General features: G+C 37.6%; 1 protein-coding gene across 1 annotated transcript; it reads right to left on the reverse strand.

Annotated features, from left to right (window-relative positions):
* Positions 1–347: 347 nt before the first annotated feature.
* On the reverse strand, positions 348–2400 carry LOC112043792 (uncharacterized). The gene is made up of 3 exons (XM_024079368.2): positions 2383–2400; positions 1320–1484; positions 348–878 (listed from the first exon to the last, which is right to left on the reverse strand). Exons 1-3 carry the CDS (start codon positions 2398–2400, stop codon positions 384–386), a joined length of 678 nt encoding a protein of 225 aa, XP_023935136.2. The 3' UTR covers positions 348–383.
* Between the last annotated feature and the right edge of the window lie 20586 nt (positions 2401–22986).

Consider the following 22986-nt stretch of genomic DNA (forward strand, 5'->3'; position numbering starts at 1 on the left):
GCTTGTCGGGACGCTATATCAGAGCGACACTCGCTCCTATCACATCCGAGATCTGTCGGTTGCCATTACTCTGTTGTGCGACACAATTTGCTGTCACAGAAATATCTTCGCTTCGGAAAAAAGTTTTAGAAATAAAAGAAGTATAATGCGTTTATTAACCTTGTCTTTTGATATTCAGTTCTTGAAAACAAACTTCTTAAAATTAGAGCTGAGAATATTTCATAGAATGTTACCGCCGTAATCATGTTCTTCTCCAAAGTTTGTACTACATTTGTAAGAAATCATCAAATTAAATTGGTTTTTTCGTCATAAATAGAAAAACAAAGTCATTTAACATTGTATTAGGCTGTATATCTTAGATAAGAAACAAAATCTACTATATATTAACCTACTATGTTTGCTAAATTAGTAAACTCTGGCCATACTTCTTCTGTTTCGTTCTTCTTTTCCACTTTGATGGCTTTGACTATAGGCTGTGATGTTACTTCGATTTCCAATGGTGTACTACTATAGTTTATATTACGAGTAACTTCGCCACGATTTAACTTTTGATATTTAACTATTATATCCAATATATCATGCTGCATCATGAGGCGTAAGTCATTAGTCAAATTCCTCATAGAATTTCCAATGTACTGTCCAAAAACAAAGTCTTCATTAACTTGATGTGTCAAGAATTCTCTTCCCAATTGAATAAGTACATCTTTGACGATATTTGTTGATATGCGAGTTGAGTCGTTCACTGTTGTACGATTAGGTTTTTGAATGTGTTTGAATTTGTCGTATTTTGGTCTCATTGCCGGTTGTACTATAGCTACAGATACAATTTCGTCGTTTTCTATATCGTCCTCTTCAAGGGGTTTTAGATTTCCTGAAGGCTGTAAAAGAATAGAATTAAACGTTATGCTGATATATTTCTAGGTTATGCCACACTTCGTATATTACTTTGGCGCTTCTGCTACTTGAGCATTTTGGTAAGTGTTAAATTGGTAGGCGCTGATATATTAATAATTCAATCGCAAACTAATAAATAATTTTTGGATTGAAAACTTCTTCGTGCACTTTGATTTGGGGAGAAAGCTGGTAAATGCAAGATGCGAACGTTACGAAAAGTGCAAATGGCCGAGGCGGACGAACGCTGAGAGGTAAATAGTGCGTGAAAATAGAAAGAGAGACAGTTACGTATCGTATGTTACTGTAGTAGCTAGAGAGTGAAGTTTGACTTCAATCGCGTGGTCTAAATCTCGTATTTTGTGAACTGATAACTTCGTATGGGAGGGTAAAACGCTTTCTAACGTAACGCGTTACGGTTCCTTTACCTTTTTTCTCAATTCTTTCATCCTTGGCGTGGTTGTTCGACGCTGTCTCCTCGCGACGTGTCTTTCCTCCTGGACGTCCCGTGGAAGCATGTGGCGTTTGGAGTGATGGTGGTACTCACTTTGCAGTTCTCGAGCAGATCTCAAAGCCTGCCTCTGCCACGCTTCCTGTTAAAGGAACATTTGTTTATTATAATCATTGGCGTATCTAGGATTATTTCCTAGGGTGGGCCTGGCCCCCCGACATCAAGTCTATTATTAGTATCCTGGGGCGGGCACAAGTCCATTCTAGCGTGGACACGGTCCATCCGCCCCCCCCCCCCCCCCCCCCCCCCCCCCGCTATATACGCCTATGATTATAATTCTTCAAAAGACTTCTGCCACTAACTAAAGTACTTGACACTGAAATAAAATTATTTTATTCAATAGTCATTGTTTTCATACGTTACTATTTAAAAAAAATTTAAAGTTTTTTTTTCAATTATCTAATCAACAGCAGACTGTCTTAAGTAAGAAAATAGAGGTGTTTTCAATTTACTTTTACCTACTTATAAATAGTCAAAGTTACTACACTGTTTCAACTTTCAGTTAAATCTAAGTATTTACAAAGCAATTTAATTAACTTTTTTGTTAAATTTCTCTGTGCATTCAAAAGTATTTAAAATATAAAATTAATTAAGCTGAAATTAAAGTAGTAACAAGTTCTTTATAAGATAGCACTTGACTACAATCTCACCTGATGGTGAGTGATGATGCATTTATTATGGATTGGATGGATACCGGACTAACTTGTTAGCAGTTGGATTAAAATCTACACCCTTTTCTGTTTCTACACGACATCGTACCGGAAAGCTAAATGACTTGGCGGTAGGTACGTCTTTGCGGGTAGGTAACTAGCCACGGCCGAATCACGATAACAATCAGCCAAACCTGGACCAACCAAGAAAACCTTAATCGGCCCAGCCGGGGATCAAACCCAAGACCTCCGTCTTGCAAATCCACTGCGCTACGGAAGCCGTCAAAACTAACATGACTTTTAAAAATATTGATATACATTTTTACTCACAATAATAATAGGTGCCATTAGTGAGAAGAGAATAAACAATGTGTTTGCGTCCATTGCGTACAATTATCGTTTACAGACTGTTTGGATCACAGTTCTTCTTCAGAGGAAAGGTAAACAATGTTTGTTTTCCAAACAATACTAGTAAACAATTTCGTTTCTTTACTACTCGTAAAATATGACAATGATATTTCATTTAACCAGCCTCGTTGGTGTAGTGGTGAAACTAAGTAACTTCGGATCACTAAGTCCTAACTATATCCTAACTAACCCTGGGTTGGGTTTGTAAGATAACGAGCTTTTCTTTCTTCCAAATTCTAAGTAACAGAGTAGTCTTACACCCCTCACAAGTAACCGTCGATCCCGGCAAAGACCAGGATTTAATTTTACTGAAATATAACTGAAATATTACTGAAATCATAGAATAAGAGTGGATGTCACATTATCAACATTGTGAGCAGCATGGCGGTAGTGTAACTTTAAAATTCCCTCTCTTAAAAGAAGGAAAACCTTCCCTTATAGAGGACCTTTAAAATAGGCTGATCAGATGATTATGACTTAGCGCCCGCCCTAAGTCTATCAACCTGAAGCGTTAAACATCACTATACCGTGTGTGTAAAATTGTAAATACACCGGCAACCTACAACCTTCAGAATGTAATACAGCAAAGTCATTAAGCAGTAAACATATTATAAGCATGACAGTAATCTTCCACAGACGAATTCTATCACAAAAAGTTAAGAGTGTGCAATATGTAATTTGGTGGTTACAAATGGTTCTGGATGTCAGATTCTGGAAAAGTTAGGAGCCTGATATTTGGGTAAATAATATTTAAAAGTGTTAGCTTCGTTATGACTATACAAAATACACAATTTGTAAAACTTTTCTCGATAGTTTATTTTTTGAAAAATATATGTTTTGCTCACATTTTGCTTTCAATCTCAGGAAAAGCAAACTTATTTTCTTAAATTTTTGTTTTGTATAGAAAATTAGGTATATATCTTAAACATGGCCATTTTGTTTTTCGTTATGTTGTTTAATTTACTTGCAATCAGGTAAAAATAGTTTTGGCGCTCACGTCATAAAATTTGCGTCGCGCGTCAATCGCTCCGTGCTTTTCACTCACGTGAAAGTCATAATTTGGCGTCTCGTTTGCGCTTCGAATTTTATCCATATCGTTCCGACGCGCTGCGCGCTCTTAACTACGACTAATGCAAACCAACACAGTAAATAAAACAACCCTCTTAACCCAACAAATAAAAAGACACCATTAAAATTACTTCACGCCCTCGAAAAAGAAAGCCGCCGAGGCGCGAAAAGCATTCGCCATTTCAAAAACTCAAGAAACCTTTTTCTTCCCTTTCCGAGACACGTGTACAAACTCCGAACCCCGGCGCTGCACCGCCGAAAGCGTTTCGGTGTAACAAGAAACAAGTTTACAAGTAACAAGTTTTATGTTCGGCAAAAATAAGTAACAGCTGCGCCGTTCACACCGACACGCTGATGTTACAACTTTGTTACTAAATTTTTGAAAATTAAATTACTTTACACGTGGCGATTAAGGACATGTTATTTTATTCCTTATCATCATTAACAACCCATATTCAGCTCACTGTTAAGCACCAGTCTCATCCACATTCCACCACGCTGGCCAAATGCATAGAAATGAAAAGTTGGAGGTGCATACCCCGAACCTACGCCCTCCTAAGCGGTCCACTGGACTATCACGTCTCTTATTTTCAGTTCCACCCGCGATTTTCCCGTTACCGTGAGAATATAGGGATAAAACATAGCCTACTCACTCGCAAATAACGTGGATTTCTATTGGTAAATTACAACCTCACTAACTTTACCTCTTTTGTAATTTAGTATAGATTTAGTATAAGTATAGAGTAGAGAGTTCGGGGGAGGTTTTTCCCCGGAAATTGTATGTTTTTTTTAAAAAATCATAACTTAAATAAATGAATAGAAAAATGATAATAGCTATGCTAAATATGAAATAAAAAAAAATGTGTAGATAACGCCTTATATTTGGTTGATTTTGCAGGTGCTACGTTTTGTTAAATGGTCTACCTCTCAAAGCGACTACGATAGAAAATCCAAAGTGGTAGAAGCTTGGACTGACAATCTTTCAGATTGTATACAATGAAGAAGGTCTAGACGGACTCTAAGGACCACTTCTAAAACTGTACCTAGTATGGGTTTAGATATTTCATTTTACAATACCATAACATCTTGGCTCAAGAACTTATTGCAATGGTTCAATATTCCTACCAGATCATTGTTTCGGGCTGCAGTGAATAAAGTTTAATTAACCATAATTATTACTAACCTCCGATAGGAAAGGACACTAACGGCCAGTTCCTTCATCGTAAGTAACAGTCAAAGTAACGTTATAAATCAAAAGTGACGATCTTAATCACGGAAAAATAAAGTCTTCTTTACTACTTATTACTATTACTGTTACTTTAGCTTTACATGAAGAAACTGGCTGTAACAAAAGAAGACTAAAACCTTTCGGACGAACCTAATATTACCTCCGTCCGAATCCGTCAAACAAAGAAGTAGAATATGCCAAAGATTAAAATTAAATATATGGATATATAAAGATGGTACACCGTACATCCGAAACAACTCTCGAAAAGAAAACCCCTCTATAAAAGACGGTTGAAAAACAAGACTCTCAGAAATGTTTGTATTTCAGAATACCCGTCGTTTCGAAGGTGTCTTTTCAGCGGATCCTTTATTGCGCCATTCGCTAGCACCGATTCAGCATCCAGTTCAACAGAACATCTGTTCGGTAATGTAAAACGATTAAACGTAATGAAATTTATTCGGAACACATCAAACTTTTAAGTGGCGCCGTTTGTATTCCGCGAGATTGTAACGCGACCAATCGCGTGAACCCCGCTAACAACCACACATACGTCTCTTTGTTCGTGTTTAATGGGCGGCGAGGGGGGTGGGGGAGGTCATCGTGGAGTGGTAATTACATGCATGTTGAGGGCACTGAAGTTGTACAATTCAAAAACAACTCCTTCGGTAATTTAATGCGATCGTTATCCTAGTACATAACATTATACGTAACATACAACCTACCAAGCAAAATTATATTTATTCCATGACCTCCCACTAGGTATAGTCGGATGCAATCTTTAAGACCTCTCGAAAATAAGCTGCGATTGTCGCTACACGCAGATCGTACCTGCGTACAAGTATAAAGAGTAGGCTGGGATCAAGACGCGGGAGGCGATTTCAGGTGGGCAGGAAAATCTATATTATGCAACTTATCGCAAAATTTTGCACTTAAGCTACTGTTACACATGCTCATTTCAAGCACGAAAGCATGCTACTATCGAGCAGTTGCTACTAATAAGCATGTGTAGTGCAACATTGCTAATAAAGAGCATGCTTATTTCGAGCTTGCTCGAGAATCAACAGTCATGCGATTTATGAGCATGCTACTTGCTGCGCGGGTCGAAGGGGCGTGCTTTTAGCGCGTCTGAACAGGTTTGCTTATTGGCTATGCTAGTCGATCAGCATTACTATTCTGTATTCTCTTCACCTTCATCTCTCCCTGTCTAACTCGCTGTCCTGTCGATTCCGACCCGATTCCCTGTCGATTCCGCTCGCCCCCGCGGTGAACGGACGTCTCGCAGAACAAAAACAATTTTCGTTTTTGTTTGTTTTGTTTGTTAAAAAAGTTCAAAGTAAGCAATGTTTACTTGCATATAAGGAATGCACTGGGTATAGTACAGTAGGTTACTCAAACAGTTAGAGTATGATATAAATATTTTTTAAATTGAGTAAACGAATACAATGCAATATTTGCTTATATTATATTTATTTACGAAAAATCACGTTGAATAATATCCTCGATATTTATTGGAAAGTACGCGCGAATGATATTCCATAATAAATCTGGAGTCACGGAATCCAGATATTGGAATGGATGTTATTGGGGACGCAATATTTCAATGGGATTTCATAAGTCGTCGGTCAAACAGAAATATAGCTTGAAATCCCGTATTTTTCGCTTTAAAACGTTTCGTATAGCGCCCAGATGGTAGAGGAATAACATGACAAACATATATTTATGTACCTAACATTTATCTTAGAACGAACTGATGTTAAGGACTTCCTCCGCATATATTTCAGTTTTTTTTTAAATCAAACGGTAATAGCCAAGGTGCTTATACAGGTTATAGCAAAGATTTTAGGGTCCCCGCACACGGGCCCCCGGCCACAACCACAAAACGCCGCTATCGGCATATCTCCTGTAGTAATCATACATTCTATATGGACTCACCCCATATGGTTGGAGCCGATGGCCGCCACACGCTACAATCGTCGCTGCTCGCTTCTTGTGGACCGCAATGGCCACTAAACGCCGTCACAAAACGCCGCCACACGCCACTTGCGCGATTATGATACTGTATGTATGGGTTTTCTTCTTCTTCTTTCGTCTGGGCCGTTTACACACTTAGCCATGTGGGGAAACGGCATGTGGCGTGCGAAATATATCTATGTATGGGTTAAAAAAGTAGCAGCCACCGACCAGGGTCCAGGGTCCAGGGACCAGGGTCTGCCACCGGCCACAAGAGACAGTCACGCGCTTCGCTTTTGTGGCCCCTTCTTGCTTCTTGTAGCTGTCGCGTGGCCCGTGTTCGGCGATACTTATACTTACTATTACACTAGCGCATCGAAACTTAGGTGGCCAAAAGTGTCTAATTGTCTTAATTTCATTTAGTCGCATTGTAAGCAACGAAAGTTATATAAACAAATAACACCTAAATCTACAATGTCGAGTTGTGTGTTCAAGAAGTTGAACACACAACTCGACATTGTATACAATATATGTATATATCGGTTTGACAAAAGTTTTGAAGAAGATATGTACATAAATATAAATATTGTAAATGAACACAATTTGGCATGTGTGCACTCAGTGCAGTAGCAAAATTCAGATCACCATTCAGATTTTGTATGTACGTAACATATCCAGTAGTAGAAAGTCTTTGGGCACTTTGTCCACGAAGCTTTACCCAAAAGATTAAAAGAGAAAAATTAAAAAAATATATAAAATTCTTTTTAACAAAAAAATTCAACCGATTTCAAAAATGATTTGAAATTACTCTAAAAAGCGAAAAATAACATTGTAAATATGTCTTTTCTATTAATCGGTCTGAAGCTTGAAGGCGTTGCCACAAGAAAATAAAGTTATTTGGTATATTTTTCTGTTTTTGGTGTGTCCCAGCATAGTGATCGTAAAAAAACACACGCGACGAATTGAGAAACTCTTCCTTTTTTGATGTCGGTTCGTAAAAGCGTCAGGTATCAAAATAACTCCCTGTGTTGAATTTTTAATCAAAATTACCTCACGTGAAACGAAATTTCAAAATACCAATTTCCACCACGCTAAGTAAACAAAGTGGCTCAGCCGTAGTTATTTCGTCATTTCAGCTCAAAAACTCAATTTAGAAAGCCTTCCAGAGGCTTTCGGTCTGTGCAAAAAAATCTCATACAAAATTTGTTTTGGCAAACCAGAGACCTTTCGCAGCCAACGTTAGTTGACCCGTGTTCGCACGACTGAACTGACATTCATCATATTGAAGAGGAATTTTCAAGAGGTACAAAGTGTCTAGATATTCTGGTCGGTTTTTTGATATGCCGACTGTAGTGGTTTACGCTACACATAGCATTGTCGGCAGCGATTTTTGTTCAACAACATACCCCGTCCCGACAGTAACTACAGTGTAAGTACTTTGTCATCATCAATATCAAACCAGGTCAGGTTTTGTTTGAGAGGAATTATGGTGCTTACCTACCACGCTGCCCCAATGCAGCTTAGCGAGCTTAAATGACATAGGGTGAGCCACAAATGGAGCGCACAGAACACGACGGTGTCGTAGCCGTTCCAAATACAAAATTCTAAAATGAATACATTCTCGAGTCAGTACGACACGAAGCGTCGCATCAGTAACTTTCAATATTATTCAAGATAAATGGCGTCTTATGTTTAAATATTCTAAAAACTATACTAACTATACATATACTAAAGAAATAAGATGGAGTATTTTTTTATTGGTAATTATTGATTAATTATTAAATATAATAATGTACGTAATTGTTGTTAGTGTTTAATTTTGAAATACAAATTATGAAAAACGTTTGTATAAGCAGATGTCAAGGAGACGCGTGACGATTTTTTTTATGGGTTTCACCGCCTTCACCACGTTGCTTGTAAAGACTCACTCTGTATGAGCTTTAATCTGTGAGCTGAGCTATTAGGATGATATATTAACACGTTATTTGTGAGTATCATAAGCTGTTTTATCCCCGTATTCTTACGGGTACGGGAACTATGTAGGTCAAACCACGGGAAGTCTGTTAGTAAGTATAACTATAAAAAAGAAATGGGCATATATACACACATGCACACATACATACGGCGGTGGAATTACAAAACGGAGGTCCTGGGTTCGATCCCCGGCTGGGCCGATTGAGATTTTCTTAATTGGTCCAGGTCTGGCTGGTGGAAGGCTTCGGCCGTGGCTAGTTACCACCCTACCGACAAAGACGTACCGCCAAGCGATGTGGAAACCGAAAAGCGGTGTGGATTTTCATCCTCCTCCTAACAAGTTAGCCCGCTTCCATCTTAGACTGCATCATCACTTACCTGATGGTAAGTGATGATCAGAGATTGTAGTCAAGGGCTAACTTGTAAAGAATAAAAAAAAACAGTCGCTCGAAAAACATAACCCTTCTTACGCAGTCGGGTAAAAAAGTACCGAGTAAATCTAGACACAATACAAATAAAATTAATCTTACCTTGATAATTTTCAAACTCCACGTGGCAGGTTACACGAGCGCCAATCTAAACGTTCCATCGGCGCGTGTAACCCGGGCTTGGAACTAACTTAACTTTATTTATAAACAGTACCGAAATACATCCACCCACGTTTAAGTTACAACTTAATAATTCTATACTTATAATAAATCTGTAGAGAGGTCAATTCTGTACATGAAATATATTTTCAAAATAACTATTAGGGGGTAATTAGTGATCGATACTGATGCCAGAAATGCAATTAGTAAAATTTTTGTCTATCTGTATGTTCGTTATAGAAACAAAAACTACTCGACGGATTTTAACGAAACTTGGTACAATTATTCTTCATACTCCTGGGCAGGTTATAGTATACTTTTCATCAATAGGAGCAGAGCAGTGAAGGGAAATGGTGGGAAAACGGGAGAAGTTACTCCATTTTTACAGCGACACTACTGTAAAAGCTGGATTAAAGAGGTCTAAGGGCGGACGAAGTCGCGGACGAAATTTACTAATAAGAATATGCGATATTTTGACGGCCTCCGTGGCGCAGTGATATGCGCGGTGGACTTACAAAACGGAGGTCCTGGGTTCGATCCCCGGCTGGGCAGATTGAAATTGTCTTAATTTGTCCAGGTCTGGCTGGTGGGAGGCTTCGGCCGTGGCTAGTTACCACCCTACCGGCAAAGACGTACCGCCAAGCGATTTAGCGTTCCGGTACGATGCCGTGTAGAAACCGAAAGGGGTGTGAATTTTCATCCTCCTCCTATCAAGTTAGCCCGTTTTCATCTTAGACTGCATCATCACTTACCATCAGGTGAGATTGTAGTCAAGGGCTAACTTGTAGACAATAAATAAAAAATATATGCGAGCTTAATAAATAGGATTTATACTATAAATGTGAGTTTTACTGTGTAACAAGCTAGGTATATGTATAAAATGTCTCCGACAAACGAATGTGGACCACCGTCTTCCCAACTGCGGGATGTTCCTGAGATCAAAAAAAAGCTTAAGTTTGTCTGCTTAAGTGTTTCTCTGACGCTGAACTGAAACTGAAACTGACCTCATGATTTGACATCTCAAATGCGATCCGCAAAACAAACATATCTGTCTTCGGTTTGATTGATAGAGCATCATTCAAAAACCGTTCGTTTGATTCGATGTATTTTTACTAACGGACGCCCGCGACTTTATTTGCGTGGAATTCAGTTTTTCACAAATCCCACTGGAACTATGGATTTTTCCGGGATGAAAGAAGCCTACGTGTTAATCCAGAGTGAAATCTATTTCCATTCCAAATTTCAGCCAAATCGGTTCAGTTGCTGCAGCACAAAGCAGGAACAAACATACACAATGGGGTCACCATTCCAGCACATTGGGACCCCAACGTACATCGGCTCTTCGAACTATGAGCCCCGCCCATTGCGACTTCAGCTTCACGACTCGTTGAGCTATGTCGGTGACTTTGGTTCTTCTGCGGATCTCCTTATTCCTGATTCGATCACGCAGAGATACTCCGAGCATAGCTCGTCCCATTGCCCGTTGTGTGACTGTGAATCTTCTATGAGGCCCAGCTAGCGACCAAACCCTGCAGTGGAAATACCATAGTGTAGGGTCCTTTAAAACTATAATCAACACTGCCCTTGACTTCTATATTTTCACTTGTTTGTAGAAAATCAAACGAAAAGAAATAAAATGAAAAAAAATCGCAGTTATAGTAGGTATATCCATTTAAATAAACGTGCGTTTTTAAATAGATATACTCTCTTAAAGTTATCTGGGCAAATAGGTGCTTCAAATTTTTTCCATAAAACTGAATAAGGCTCCAAGTGAAATGAGAATTCGTAAAAATGCTCGCCGTATTTTTCAATCTGTGAAACTTACCGGGGACCGGCGACGCTTGATTTATGTGATCTTTAATATTATGAGACTAGCTCTGCCCCGTGTCTTGTCGTAGCCGGAAAGTAGTGAAATAGCGCCTTACACACTTTCTGATCGATTTAGAAATGAAGAGATCCGCAGAAGAACCAAAGTCACCGACATAGCTCAACGAGTTGCGAAGCTGAAGTATCAAAGGGCGGGGCACATAGTTTGAAGATTTTATAATTAGGTAGATATGGTATGATATACAAACAATTTCTTAAAGTAAGTTATAACGTACTAAAAACACCAAGCATTATCTTAATAGTTAAAATATCTTAGTTAAGGAAATAAATTGCAAAGCGCATATCTAGAACTTCCGTGCAACAATTTAAACTAACAAGCCGTCACTTCCGGGCGCCATTATTTAAGTCCTAACAAATTTAAGAGCTGCGGAAACGCGCTAAGATTTGTTTAATTCCTTCTACAGTGTGCTCTCTTGTTGTAGACTGCCTCACAGAGTTACTGCTTCAGTGTTTACTTTGTCTAGCTAACAAACAATTATATAATTGCTAATGGCATTATAATTATTATCATACTATCCTACTAATAATATAAACGCGAAAGTTTTTATTGATGTTTGGATGTTTATTTGGATGTTTGTTACTCTTTAACGCCGCTACTACTGAAGCGATTTGGCTGAAATTTGGAATGGAAATAGATTTTGCTCTGAATTAACACATAGGCTACCTGTTTGTTAGGCTGTCTGTTTTATCCTGAAATAATCCATGATTTCCCGAAATTTGCGAAAACTGATGATTTTGATGATGTAAACGTTTCTTACTCTTTCACGCCTCGACTTCTGAACTGAATTAGCTGAAATTTGGTTTTGAGATATATTATAGCATGGATTAACACATAGGCTACTTATTATCCCGGATTTTTATTGTCTTCATCTTCGTCTTTGTTCGTCCTCGTGAAACTTAGTTTCCGAGGCATTAACACATCCCTCAGAAACCATGGATTTTTTTCCGGGATGAATAGTAGACTATGTTTTAATCTATTTCCATTCCAAATTTCAGCCAAATTGAATCAGTAGTTGCGGCGTTAAAGAGTAACAAACATCCATGCAAACTTTCGCGTTTATTATTAACTAGCGGACGCCCGCGACTTCGTCCGCGTAAATTTCGATGTCAACTTTACTACTACCCCTACCCTACCCTACCCTACCCCTCCCCTACCACTACCCCAACCCTACCCTACCCAACCCCTACATCTACCCTATCCCTACCCTACCCTACCCTACCCCTACCCTACCCTACCCCTACCCTACCCTACCCCTACCCTACCCCTACCTTACCCCTACCTTACCTACACCCTTCCCCCATCCTACCCCTCCCCGTACCCTATCCCACCCGTACCTCTAACCAACCCCTACACTACCCCTACGCTTCCCGACCCGTACCCTACCCTACTCTGTAACTTGTCTATCTTACTCCTACCCTTAGCAAAATCGGTCCAGCCCTTCGAGAGTGGTGCGATGACCAAGGGAAATAGTTACTTCTATGCTAATAATATAAAGAGGTAAAGTTTGTGTGGTTTTAGAAGGTAATCTCAGGATCTACTGGACCGATTTGGAAAATTGTTTTACCAATAGAAAGCTACGTTATTTGCGAGTGTCATAGGCTATGTTTGATCCCCATATTCACACGGCAAAGGGAACTACGTAAATGAAAGCGCCGGGCGTCATATAGCGGAATTTCTGCGTCTTTTAGAAATTTTGTATTATCTCCGAAACTATTTAAGTAATTAACATACTGTAAAGGGGAAATCTTATCTCCATAATATCCTTGTGATTATTAAATAATTTATTTTAATAAGGATTATAGTTTAGTTGCGTAAATAATGACGTAAACCTAAGTATATAAGATTAATAATTTTTAAAACACAAAAGGTACTATATCTGCTAATATATAGAAAATAGATATATGGTGTCACGGACTTTTTTGTAGAACTTTTAAAGATACATAAAGTCTCCATACATTAATTTCCATTTTACACAATAGTTAAGGCAGCGCATGCGAATAAGTCTGTTTAAGAGGATTTTCAGTCCGACCTGTATGACAAAAACTGTGATAACTCGGCTAATACATATGATATTAATATAAAATATAGCCTATAGCACTCCCCGATAATGTAGCATTCTACTGGTGAAAGAATTTTTAAAATCGGACCAGTAGTTCCGAAGATTACCCCATTTAAAAAATGTGACAAACTTACAAACTTACAAACTTTACCTCTTTATAATATTAGTATAGATTAGTATAGATTAGTATAGATGGAACATTTTCCACCGACAAAAAAATTATAACCTCGCAATAAAACTGCACAGACTACAACCGTGGCGACTGAATGAAAAATCTTCTTCATCTTAGTAAAACCGAACTATAAAAGTCTCAGTTGAAATAGCATTTGACGTAAAATGAATATTTACTAAAGAAGGAAGATCGCTGGTTAAGAATTTTTACGCCGGTGAAATCCTTTAGTAACACACTTCTATAGAATAGGTACGAACCGCAGAAGTAATGAAGACCGCAAAGTGACTTGCGCCCGTAATTGCTCGATGCAATAAAGTTGCGCCTAAAAGCAAACAGTAATAAAAAGAAAAGTCATCGTTTACTTGGAAAACTGGGATCTTTAAAACATTGTGGGGTGACAGAGTAAGCGGAGCAACTTAACTTTCATAAGGCACCTGCGTTGTTCCCGTTCCCGTGGGAATTCGGGGATAAAATACATGGTAAAAGAATTTTCAAAATCAGTTTAAAAACAAACTTTACAATAAAATGTTTTTAAAGTGTGCACATTTCAACACTCACTTTTTTCTTCTAAAATGTAATATATAATATCTGTCTACTTGCCTAACTATGCCTAGCCGGTAGAAGGTGGGGACACTTGACTCTAACAAAAATTAGGTCTTAAAAGCTTAATATTTTACAAACAGATCCCTAAATCGAAATGTAGTGGATGATGACCCCTACTATCTCTTAGAGACCTATCCAACGATACCCCACTCTATGATAAACGAGTAAAAAAAATATTCCCACTTTACGTGTTGGGGGTTACCCTAAAAAAATATTTTTCAAGATTTTGTTTTACGACTTTGTTCACATTTTCAATATACATATTGTCAATTAACAGCTCTGTAGTATTAATAGTCTCTACGCTAAACAGGACGGACAGACGGACATGACGAAACCATAAGGGTTCCTTGTGGACTACGGAACCCTAAAAAGCATGTTTTCATTTCGTTGGAATCTCATATTCGAGCCCGTTTCATCCACGGACAATATAAATTTATATTTCAACATTCATGTAATAAGATTACATGAATGTTGAAATATATTAGATCCTTAGCCGCTCAGAACAGCTAAAAATCGCTAAGAAACGAGACTCCCGTTCAAGAAGGATATCTCAGTAAAGTACGCACAGTAAATTAATTTCTTCCGCTTCAAGACCTTTCTACCTGAGCGAGCAACGTTCCTTGCAGGCCTCTCCGTAAATGTACTTACACGGAAATTGCTTTATTCGATGTAACTACCCTAATAAAATCATAGACAACAACTAAATTTCTAAAGTAAATATAATATAATTTATGCAGTCATTTCATAGTCATAGTCAGTCATAGCTTCATTCAAGCTTGGTTGTTTGTCGTCATCAACCCATATTCGGCTCACTGCTGAGCTCGAGTCTCCTCTCAGAATGAGAGGGGTAAGGCCAATAGTCCACCACGCTGGCCCAATGCGGATTGGCAGACTTCACACATGCAGAGAATTAAGATAATTCTCTGGTATGCAGGTTTCCTCACCATGTTTTCCTTCACCGATTAAGACACGTGATATTTAATTTCTTAAAATGCACACAGCTGAAAAGTTGGAGGTGATGCCCCGGACCGGATTCGATCCCACACCCTCCGGAATCGGAGGCAGAGGTCATATCCACTAGGCTATCACGGCTCTTGGTTGTTTGTAGCTAATATCAATGATAATTTTATACTATAGATCGGTTACGCCCCTACAAAATCACCACAAAATGTGATCCGAAAAATGGCTACAAAACTGAGCGCACACAAGCACAATTTTGTCTTTAATTCCATTATTTATTTATGTATATATAAATAGTTTTTACACTTCTTGAACACACAACTTGACATTGCAGACGATATTTAGGTATTGTTTGTTTAATTAACGTTCTTTGAGCATAACTAACATTAACATGTGGAAATTACCTCTTTTGAGCGCCTCATTTTTCATGACCTAACACCCACACAACCACATCTAACAGTATTCGTTCATCACAACGTTGGCTAATATACGTTGGAATAATATAGAGTCCAGTTGGCCTAACCGTAATAAAAGTGGATATTACCTCTATGTTCGATTTGGAAGGCGTAGTTTCGAATCCGGTCCGGGGCATGCATCTCTAACTTTCCAGGTATATGCATTTTCAAAATATTAACTAACACCATGTCTAAAACAGTGAAGGAATAATATCGTGAGGAAACCTGCATACCTGAGAATTTTCTTAATTCTCTATGTGTGTGAAGTCTGACCATTCGCATTGGGCCGGCGTGGTCGATTACTAGCCTAACCCCTCTCATTCTTAGAGGAGATTCGTGCTCTACGACATATCTCTTGAAGAGAAACGGACAAATAGCAACCAATAGCGGCGCAATTTGAAATATCGCTGTCTATTTTATTGCGTTAGGACGAAAAAGATGGGACTGGAGCTCTGTCGCCAGCGGTCGAAATTTTGTCTATTTATCTTCACTACACCACACAACACTATTATTATTTAAATAATAGTAGTGTAGTGCCTACCCATGCACACGTTGCTTGTGCACACCCCTGAAGAGTAAATATAGTTTCACGGAGTGGTTTCTGTGTTAATGATAATAATTGTTCTAATAACTTAAAAGCTTCTACGTTTTAGGTTTCTCGTGTAATGTACCTATATTGCACACTCTTAAACAACATAATATTAAATAACATAATTATTGGAGACAGTTATTTCTTACTAACTTAGCTCTGTGGTTTCCTTCGTCATAAAGAAAATACCTTAATAAATTGTTTTTTGACTCAAATGCAAGGCAACAATTGAAAGAAATTCAGACCAACCAAAAACAAAAACAACTTTACAAGTTTTAAACCTTTTATCTAATTTTGAATCCACAATAGCAATTGGTTCAAAGATTTTGATTTTGACTAACTGGAGGGGATCGCTAAAATTTTAAAAATGGCAAATATTATTTTAAAAAAATTGTGATAAAGGTCAGCGGGCCTATTATGTATCTTGGTGTACCATTCAAATAATGAATCACTACATCGTTTTCCATCGTGTCGTTATTTAAAATATATATAATATATATTTATTTTACGTGAAGTGACAGTAATAAAGTAGTAATAGTAACAAGTTATAACTTTATTTTAACGAAAACCCGCTATTTACGTAATTTTGTTAAAATAAGCACCTTAGATGATCGTAAAAACAAAATATCACTGCCACTTGGTATAAAATAGCTTAGTCAAGGTCATTTTGATGAAAGAACTATGTTAGATGATCACATAAAAGAAAATATGATGAAAATCTTGTTGTGATTTATTATTTGAAATATACACCGAGATACATAATAAAATAAGTGATAAGGTCACCTTTTGCTATAAAATTGATGTGTTCTTTTGTTATTTTCCTTTTTGTGCAATAAAGTTATTATAAATAAATATAGAAATAAATTATTTCAGACGTAGGTAGGTTTCTGAATGATTCAGTTATGCAATATATCTTTTCAGAAGCAGTGCAAAGCATAACGAGAACAAACTAGTAATTTGATTAATAAACATACATTCGATAATTTTGCTATATATTCATATTCAAACATTCTCTAAAATCCAATACAAAAGCGTCATTTAACTACCCGTCAAAGAGCCACCTACAATCACGAACGCGTCGAGCCGAAAGCGTGCAATTTGCGACCGAGTGCTGAAAAGCGTACAATTCGTCACCTACGACAGCTTATTCTCAATAGTCACGAAATAATAGCCCCATCCGTCTATACACTTGATTCAATCAAATTGCCACCGTATTACTAACGCTATAGAGAGTAATAGAGGTGCAAATTGGGAAAAGTTTTACATTTGACGTGACCAGTTAACATTGATCTCCGACCACTGATGATTTTATTGAGAAACCAGCTCATGTCCGCGGCTTTACTCTATTAAAATATTGTGATTTGAAGACAATGTAACGTTGACTTGCATAATTTATACGCGTTGTTGGTGATATTTTAATTTCCTCGGGAACCAGATATTTTGGACCTACTACAACCTACATTACAATATTAGATAGCAGAAACGGGAATGGCAGTAAAAAACAAAATAAATTAATATTATAAGTTATAATTTAGATAATCTTTTGCGCACAAAAAATATTCTTAGTCGTGCACTCTTGGTTGCTTCTATAAAATAAAATGAGAAATACTATCAAAGTCATTAAACATTAGCATTATCTATAATTTAATTATTAGGGCCCTACACTTGGATAAGCATAAATGGCCAATATTTAGATAGGAAAATTTGTAGTAAGATCTAACACGCTGCTCGGTTCCTTGACGACGGGGCTCATAATTATAGCCTACAGAAACAATTGATGAATCTTCCATCTCAAATCCATTAAATATGTAATCGATAAATTTATTAATGTCAGATGAAAGATCAACTTACACTGGTCTTCGAAACAAACATCCTAGCGCGTCAGCTAAATCGCAACATTGGGTAGGAACAAAGTGCATCTAGTCGGAGGCTTCAATATGCCATCAATATGCCTCCCCCCCCCTCATCCCCCACTCCATATTCAAAATGGCCGGGGGCGAAGAACTCGATACAATGACGGAGTGACGTATTGCGTTATTAGTAACTTTACGCCCAAGGTACCTTTCAAACTACTTCAATATTGATATCGGTACTAGTATTATAAAGAAGTTAAGTTTGTGGTATTGTAGGGAGATATGTCTAAGATCTACTAAAACGATTTTGAAAATTCTTTTACCAGGGCAAAGGGTTGCCACGACTCTAAGGGTCCAACGACTGGAGACATATTTCCATATTCCATCCAATAATATCCTATTTTCAAATAAACTACTTTTCATACTTGGACAACAAATGTGGGTCTCGATACTTGAAACATTTTACAAGATAATATCCCTTCCAACAAGATAATATGGTATAAATAGCTTTGGTAGGAGCATAGGATGACGAACTTTCAGCCTTCGTAAAATGAGATATGTCTGGCTCTTGGACTATTCGCCAAAAACATACATACATCATTTATCCTCCTTTTATGTTAAAACCCACGGAATAAAGAAAACATGAAACTCGCTTCTGTCATTTTTAGTTCTGAAAAAAATTTAATAATAAAAATACAACCGACTTAAAAAAACGTAAACGTATACCGACTAAACTAAAAAGCGAAAAATAACATCATATCTTAATATGATGTAACTACTGATACTGTAATTATTTCTATAATCTTTACAAGTTAGCCCTTGACTACAATCACACCTGATGGTAAGTGATGATGCAGTCTAAGATGGAAACGGGCTAACTTGTTAGGAGGAGGATGAAAATCTACACCCCTTTCGGTTTCTACACGATATCGTACCGGAACAGTAAATCGCTTGGCGGTACGTCTCTGTTGGTAGGGTGGTAACTACCCACGGCCGAAGCCTCCCACCAGCCAGACCTGGACCAATTAAGAAAACCTCAATCGGCCCAGCCAGGGATCGAAACCAGGGCCTCCGTCTTGTAAATCCACCGCGCATACCACTGCGCAATGGTCGTCAATATTATTATTTATTGCTTCAGCGTCAGCTTTAGTGTTTTCCATGTTCTGCGTTAAAAACATGAATTATTGACACATCAAAAACGCTATCTGTCGGTTAACTCGAATAAAGAATTTTGAATTTAGAACAGAATTTATACTCTGGTCGTAAATAAGTTAAATATGCCGCTACACACGCGTTCGGTAAACATATTTTAATCTCATTACGGCGGCAGAGCAAACATTGTTATCGGTGTTTGTCCATGATTAACTGCCCAATGAATCTATTGTTATTACTTGATACTGGGATTAGATTTGCTGAATTTAGCACGCGCATCATTTTAGACTATAGTTTGACTAGTTGGTACATATAAGTTAGATTAAAGTTTTGCCTCTACATATTCGTACATACACAATATCATCACGGCTTATTCTCGTAAGCAGATATCTTCACCTTCCACTTACTACGATGTTTCGCTATAAGTATTATTTTTTTTTTCTTGTCCTGTTTTTCCTCAGACTATGAGCAGTGCTGTTGTAGGAAAATTTGGCGATTAGAAGCAACATTCCCCAGCGGGAGCATCTCCATGTAAGTGTCATATGTGTCTTTTAATCAAGTATTTGCCGTCTTTTCAATCGCCGAATCGCCTGTGGTATTGTTAATTGAATAGCCAGGTGGTTCAGATGGTTTCTGAGTCTAACTTTGTAGTCGTTGTTACTAGATTTTATTTCTTCTTTCACTGTTGGCATAAGTATTAAAATAATTATATCATTTAACTGGCAAGTCTGAGAGACATTGTCCTTTTTGAACGTCTTACACACATCACACAAAACATCTAAATGATCAAACAGTTACAAAACCACTAATTTCTTAAATCTACGAGTATACCGTAATTAGCGTTAAACCAAAATATCTCAATCTTAAAACATATTTACAGACAAATATAGACTTAAATGAATTTTGATTAATTATTATTGGACCTTATAAAATACAACATAAGACATCTATAAATTTAACTCCAAATAATAAAACTGTTATTAATATAAGGGTATGGAATACCATAATAAAAATCTTTTGTCACGTGAATGTAAAACAATTAAAACGAAAGTTGTTATCACTAAAATAAACTTATACATGAGACAGCAAATACATCTATATTCATGTTTTAAGATAATTTAAAGTTTCCATTCCCAATATATGGATATAATAAATCTTTAAAGAAACACACCAAATCGGAAGTCTATTGAAAATGTTGGGCACCTCTGGCCCGCAATAAACTGCAGCGAGTAAACAAGAGCGCCTCTCACAAAGAACATGGCAATAACGTCAATATAAACTGTGCAGTGTTGCGCCCAAACATCTCCATTTATTGCTTGTAAGGATGTATTGAGTGCACATTTATTGCCTTTTCGTCACTTCTTTACAATCAGTTTTCATACCGAATTTGCAATTATTTTATATAAATGATTTTATTGTTATCATCGTCATTATATTTATAGATTTTCTTAATTTGTCCAGGTCTGGCTGGTGGGAGGCTTCGGCCGTGGATAGTTACCACCCTACCGGCAAAGACGTACCGCCAAGCGATTTAGCGTTCCGGTACGATGCCGTGTAAAAACCGAAAGGGGTGTGCCATCTCATCGGACTATGAAAGTTAGGGAAAAGAGAGTGCACCTGTGCTTGCGCAAACACTTGTGCACAATAACATCTCCTGCGTACATGGTTAAACTCAACATGAGATTATTATTATATTATTATTATTATTAATCTAGACTAAAATCATCTTGCCACTACAGGCTCCGATTGGTTGCAGTCAATATATCCCGTATTATAATTTATTATTTGTTTCATTGTATGTGTTTATCGATCATGAAATAACTTTCCATGAATATACTTTCTGAACTTTTTTAAATTTTTAGTTTTTATTTTATACGGCGGATATAAAACAATAATATTGAAAAAAATATATTTTCAAAAGGTTTTTCAGCCCTGCCGAAAAGTTTATTGCAGTACATCCTTACAGCGCTTTAGACAAAAGACAAGGCAATATCGGGGATCCGGCCTTTTATAACTAGCCGTGTCGGCCTCTGTATCGAAGCGTTGGGACTTTTATTTATCGCTACAAACAAACTAATAACTGCCACGAGCCAACATGCTCAAAGAAAAACGTCAGCATAGCGGCTCTAGTGATCTAGAATGTGCTCTACCCATTGCCATTTCAGCTTTGCGACTCGTTGAGCTATGTCAGTCACTTTGGTTCTTTTGCGGATCTCCTCGTTTTTGATTCAATCACAAACCCTAAGCTTGCTCGGTCGCCCGCTGAGTGACTCTGAGCTTTCTTATGAGGCTTGTTGTTAACGACTAAGTCTCGGATCCGTAGGTCATCTCATCACTGAACTCACGAGGTCTGGCAGTGATGGCCCCATCTCATCATCAGCGTCATATCAGCCGATGGACGTCCACTGCAGGACATATGCCTTTTGTAGGGACTTCCAAACATCACGATACTGAGTCACCTGCATCCAGCGAATACCTGCGACTCGCTTGATGTCGTCAGTCCACCTGGTGAGGGGTCGAATAATTATCTCAGCTAAATATCTAAATTAAAATATTTTTTAAAATGTGTTTAGTAGTTTCGGAGCGTTATCATCACAAAATGCTAAAGCAATCTCACGACTATTTTTCACAGTATCCAAAGTATAGAAAGTACCTGATGCGCAATTATCAATTTGCCTCAGTCTCAAAATATCAGCCAATCAGACGCAAGACTTTATCAAACGTGTGATGTATCTGGATACTTGTATCGACCCACACAAGTAGCTCTTTGTCTTGTGTTGTTTACTGTTTAGATAACTAGTTGTCTAGATATCCTCAAAGCAATGTTCATCCTTGAGATATCTTGAAACTATCTCATTTATCGGTTGTATCCGAATATACCTATCTATGAAATGGAGTCATTTCTTTTTTTTCTTTTCGCATTTTCTTGTTATCGTCAAAAATGCAGTGGCGGATTCACAAATTTGCCGCCACAAAAAATTTTTCTTTCATTAAGATGGGTCATCTTAATACGGTTATTGAATGGAATACGTCCACGGAATACGGTGCATTCTTGGCCAGCGCCACTTTTCGAAGGCGTCTATGCGATGCCGGTCAGCTGATTTAAAAGTCCAGGTCTGAGCTGCATACGTAAATATTGGACAGATTAATGTAAAGACGAGGTGTATTATGGTGGTATAAATAAGGCAATATGCTTAAATACATAGACACATCACTACTTAGCCGCAAATTAAGTATGTGTGAAGTGTTAAGTATTTATGATGGCTGTGTACCTATGTGTGTAAGTATGCTTGTTCCTCCTTTACACTGCAGTTGTTAATCAAGCCTAATCACAAGGTAGCAAGTAATCGTCTTCATCATCAGACCCCTAATGACAATCACAACCCATTAAGGTAGAAAGTTCTTGTCGACACAAATTAATCAAGCCCAAACACAAGGTAACTGTTATAAATCGTAAAAGAGTTCCCTCGTGTGTGTTTCGGTTCCATCATCAGATCGACTCCACATCTACATTCAGTTGTAGTGCTTTAAAGTGGTTAATGTAAAAAATATAAAACGCTATAGTTGTCCTTATGATTTTTGAAAGTTCCCCTCAATTTCTCCAGAATCCCATCATCAGATCCTGAAATGGTAACAATAGGACCACCCCAGGAAACCTTTTAAAATAAAAAAATAATTTTTCAAATCGATCCAGGCGTCTTGAAGTAATACATTAATTCAGTTTAAGTCCGGACTGGTACTCTAAACTCATAATCAGAAGCTGCAAAGGCTAACTACAGGAACAACAATGTACGAGTAGATATAAAAAAACCAACTAATCAAAATATTTTATACCATAGAACCTATTACCACATTATACTGTAACTTCGTGAATCACATCACAATCGCGGTGTATCGAGGGCGTGACAAATGATGACAACAAAATACTGACGTCACTAATTTATCTTGTTAGAGTTATAAGTACTTGACATTGGTCGCCTACGTTCAG

The sequence above is a fragment of the Bicyclus anynana genome, chromosome 11 (genome assembly GCF_947172395.1).
Source record: "Bicyclus anynana chromosome 11, ilBicAnyn1.1, whole genome shotgun sequence".
NCBI lineage: Eukaryota > Metazoa > Arthropoda > Insecta > Lepidoptera > Nymphalidae > Bicyclus > Bicyclus anynana.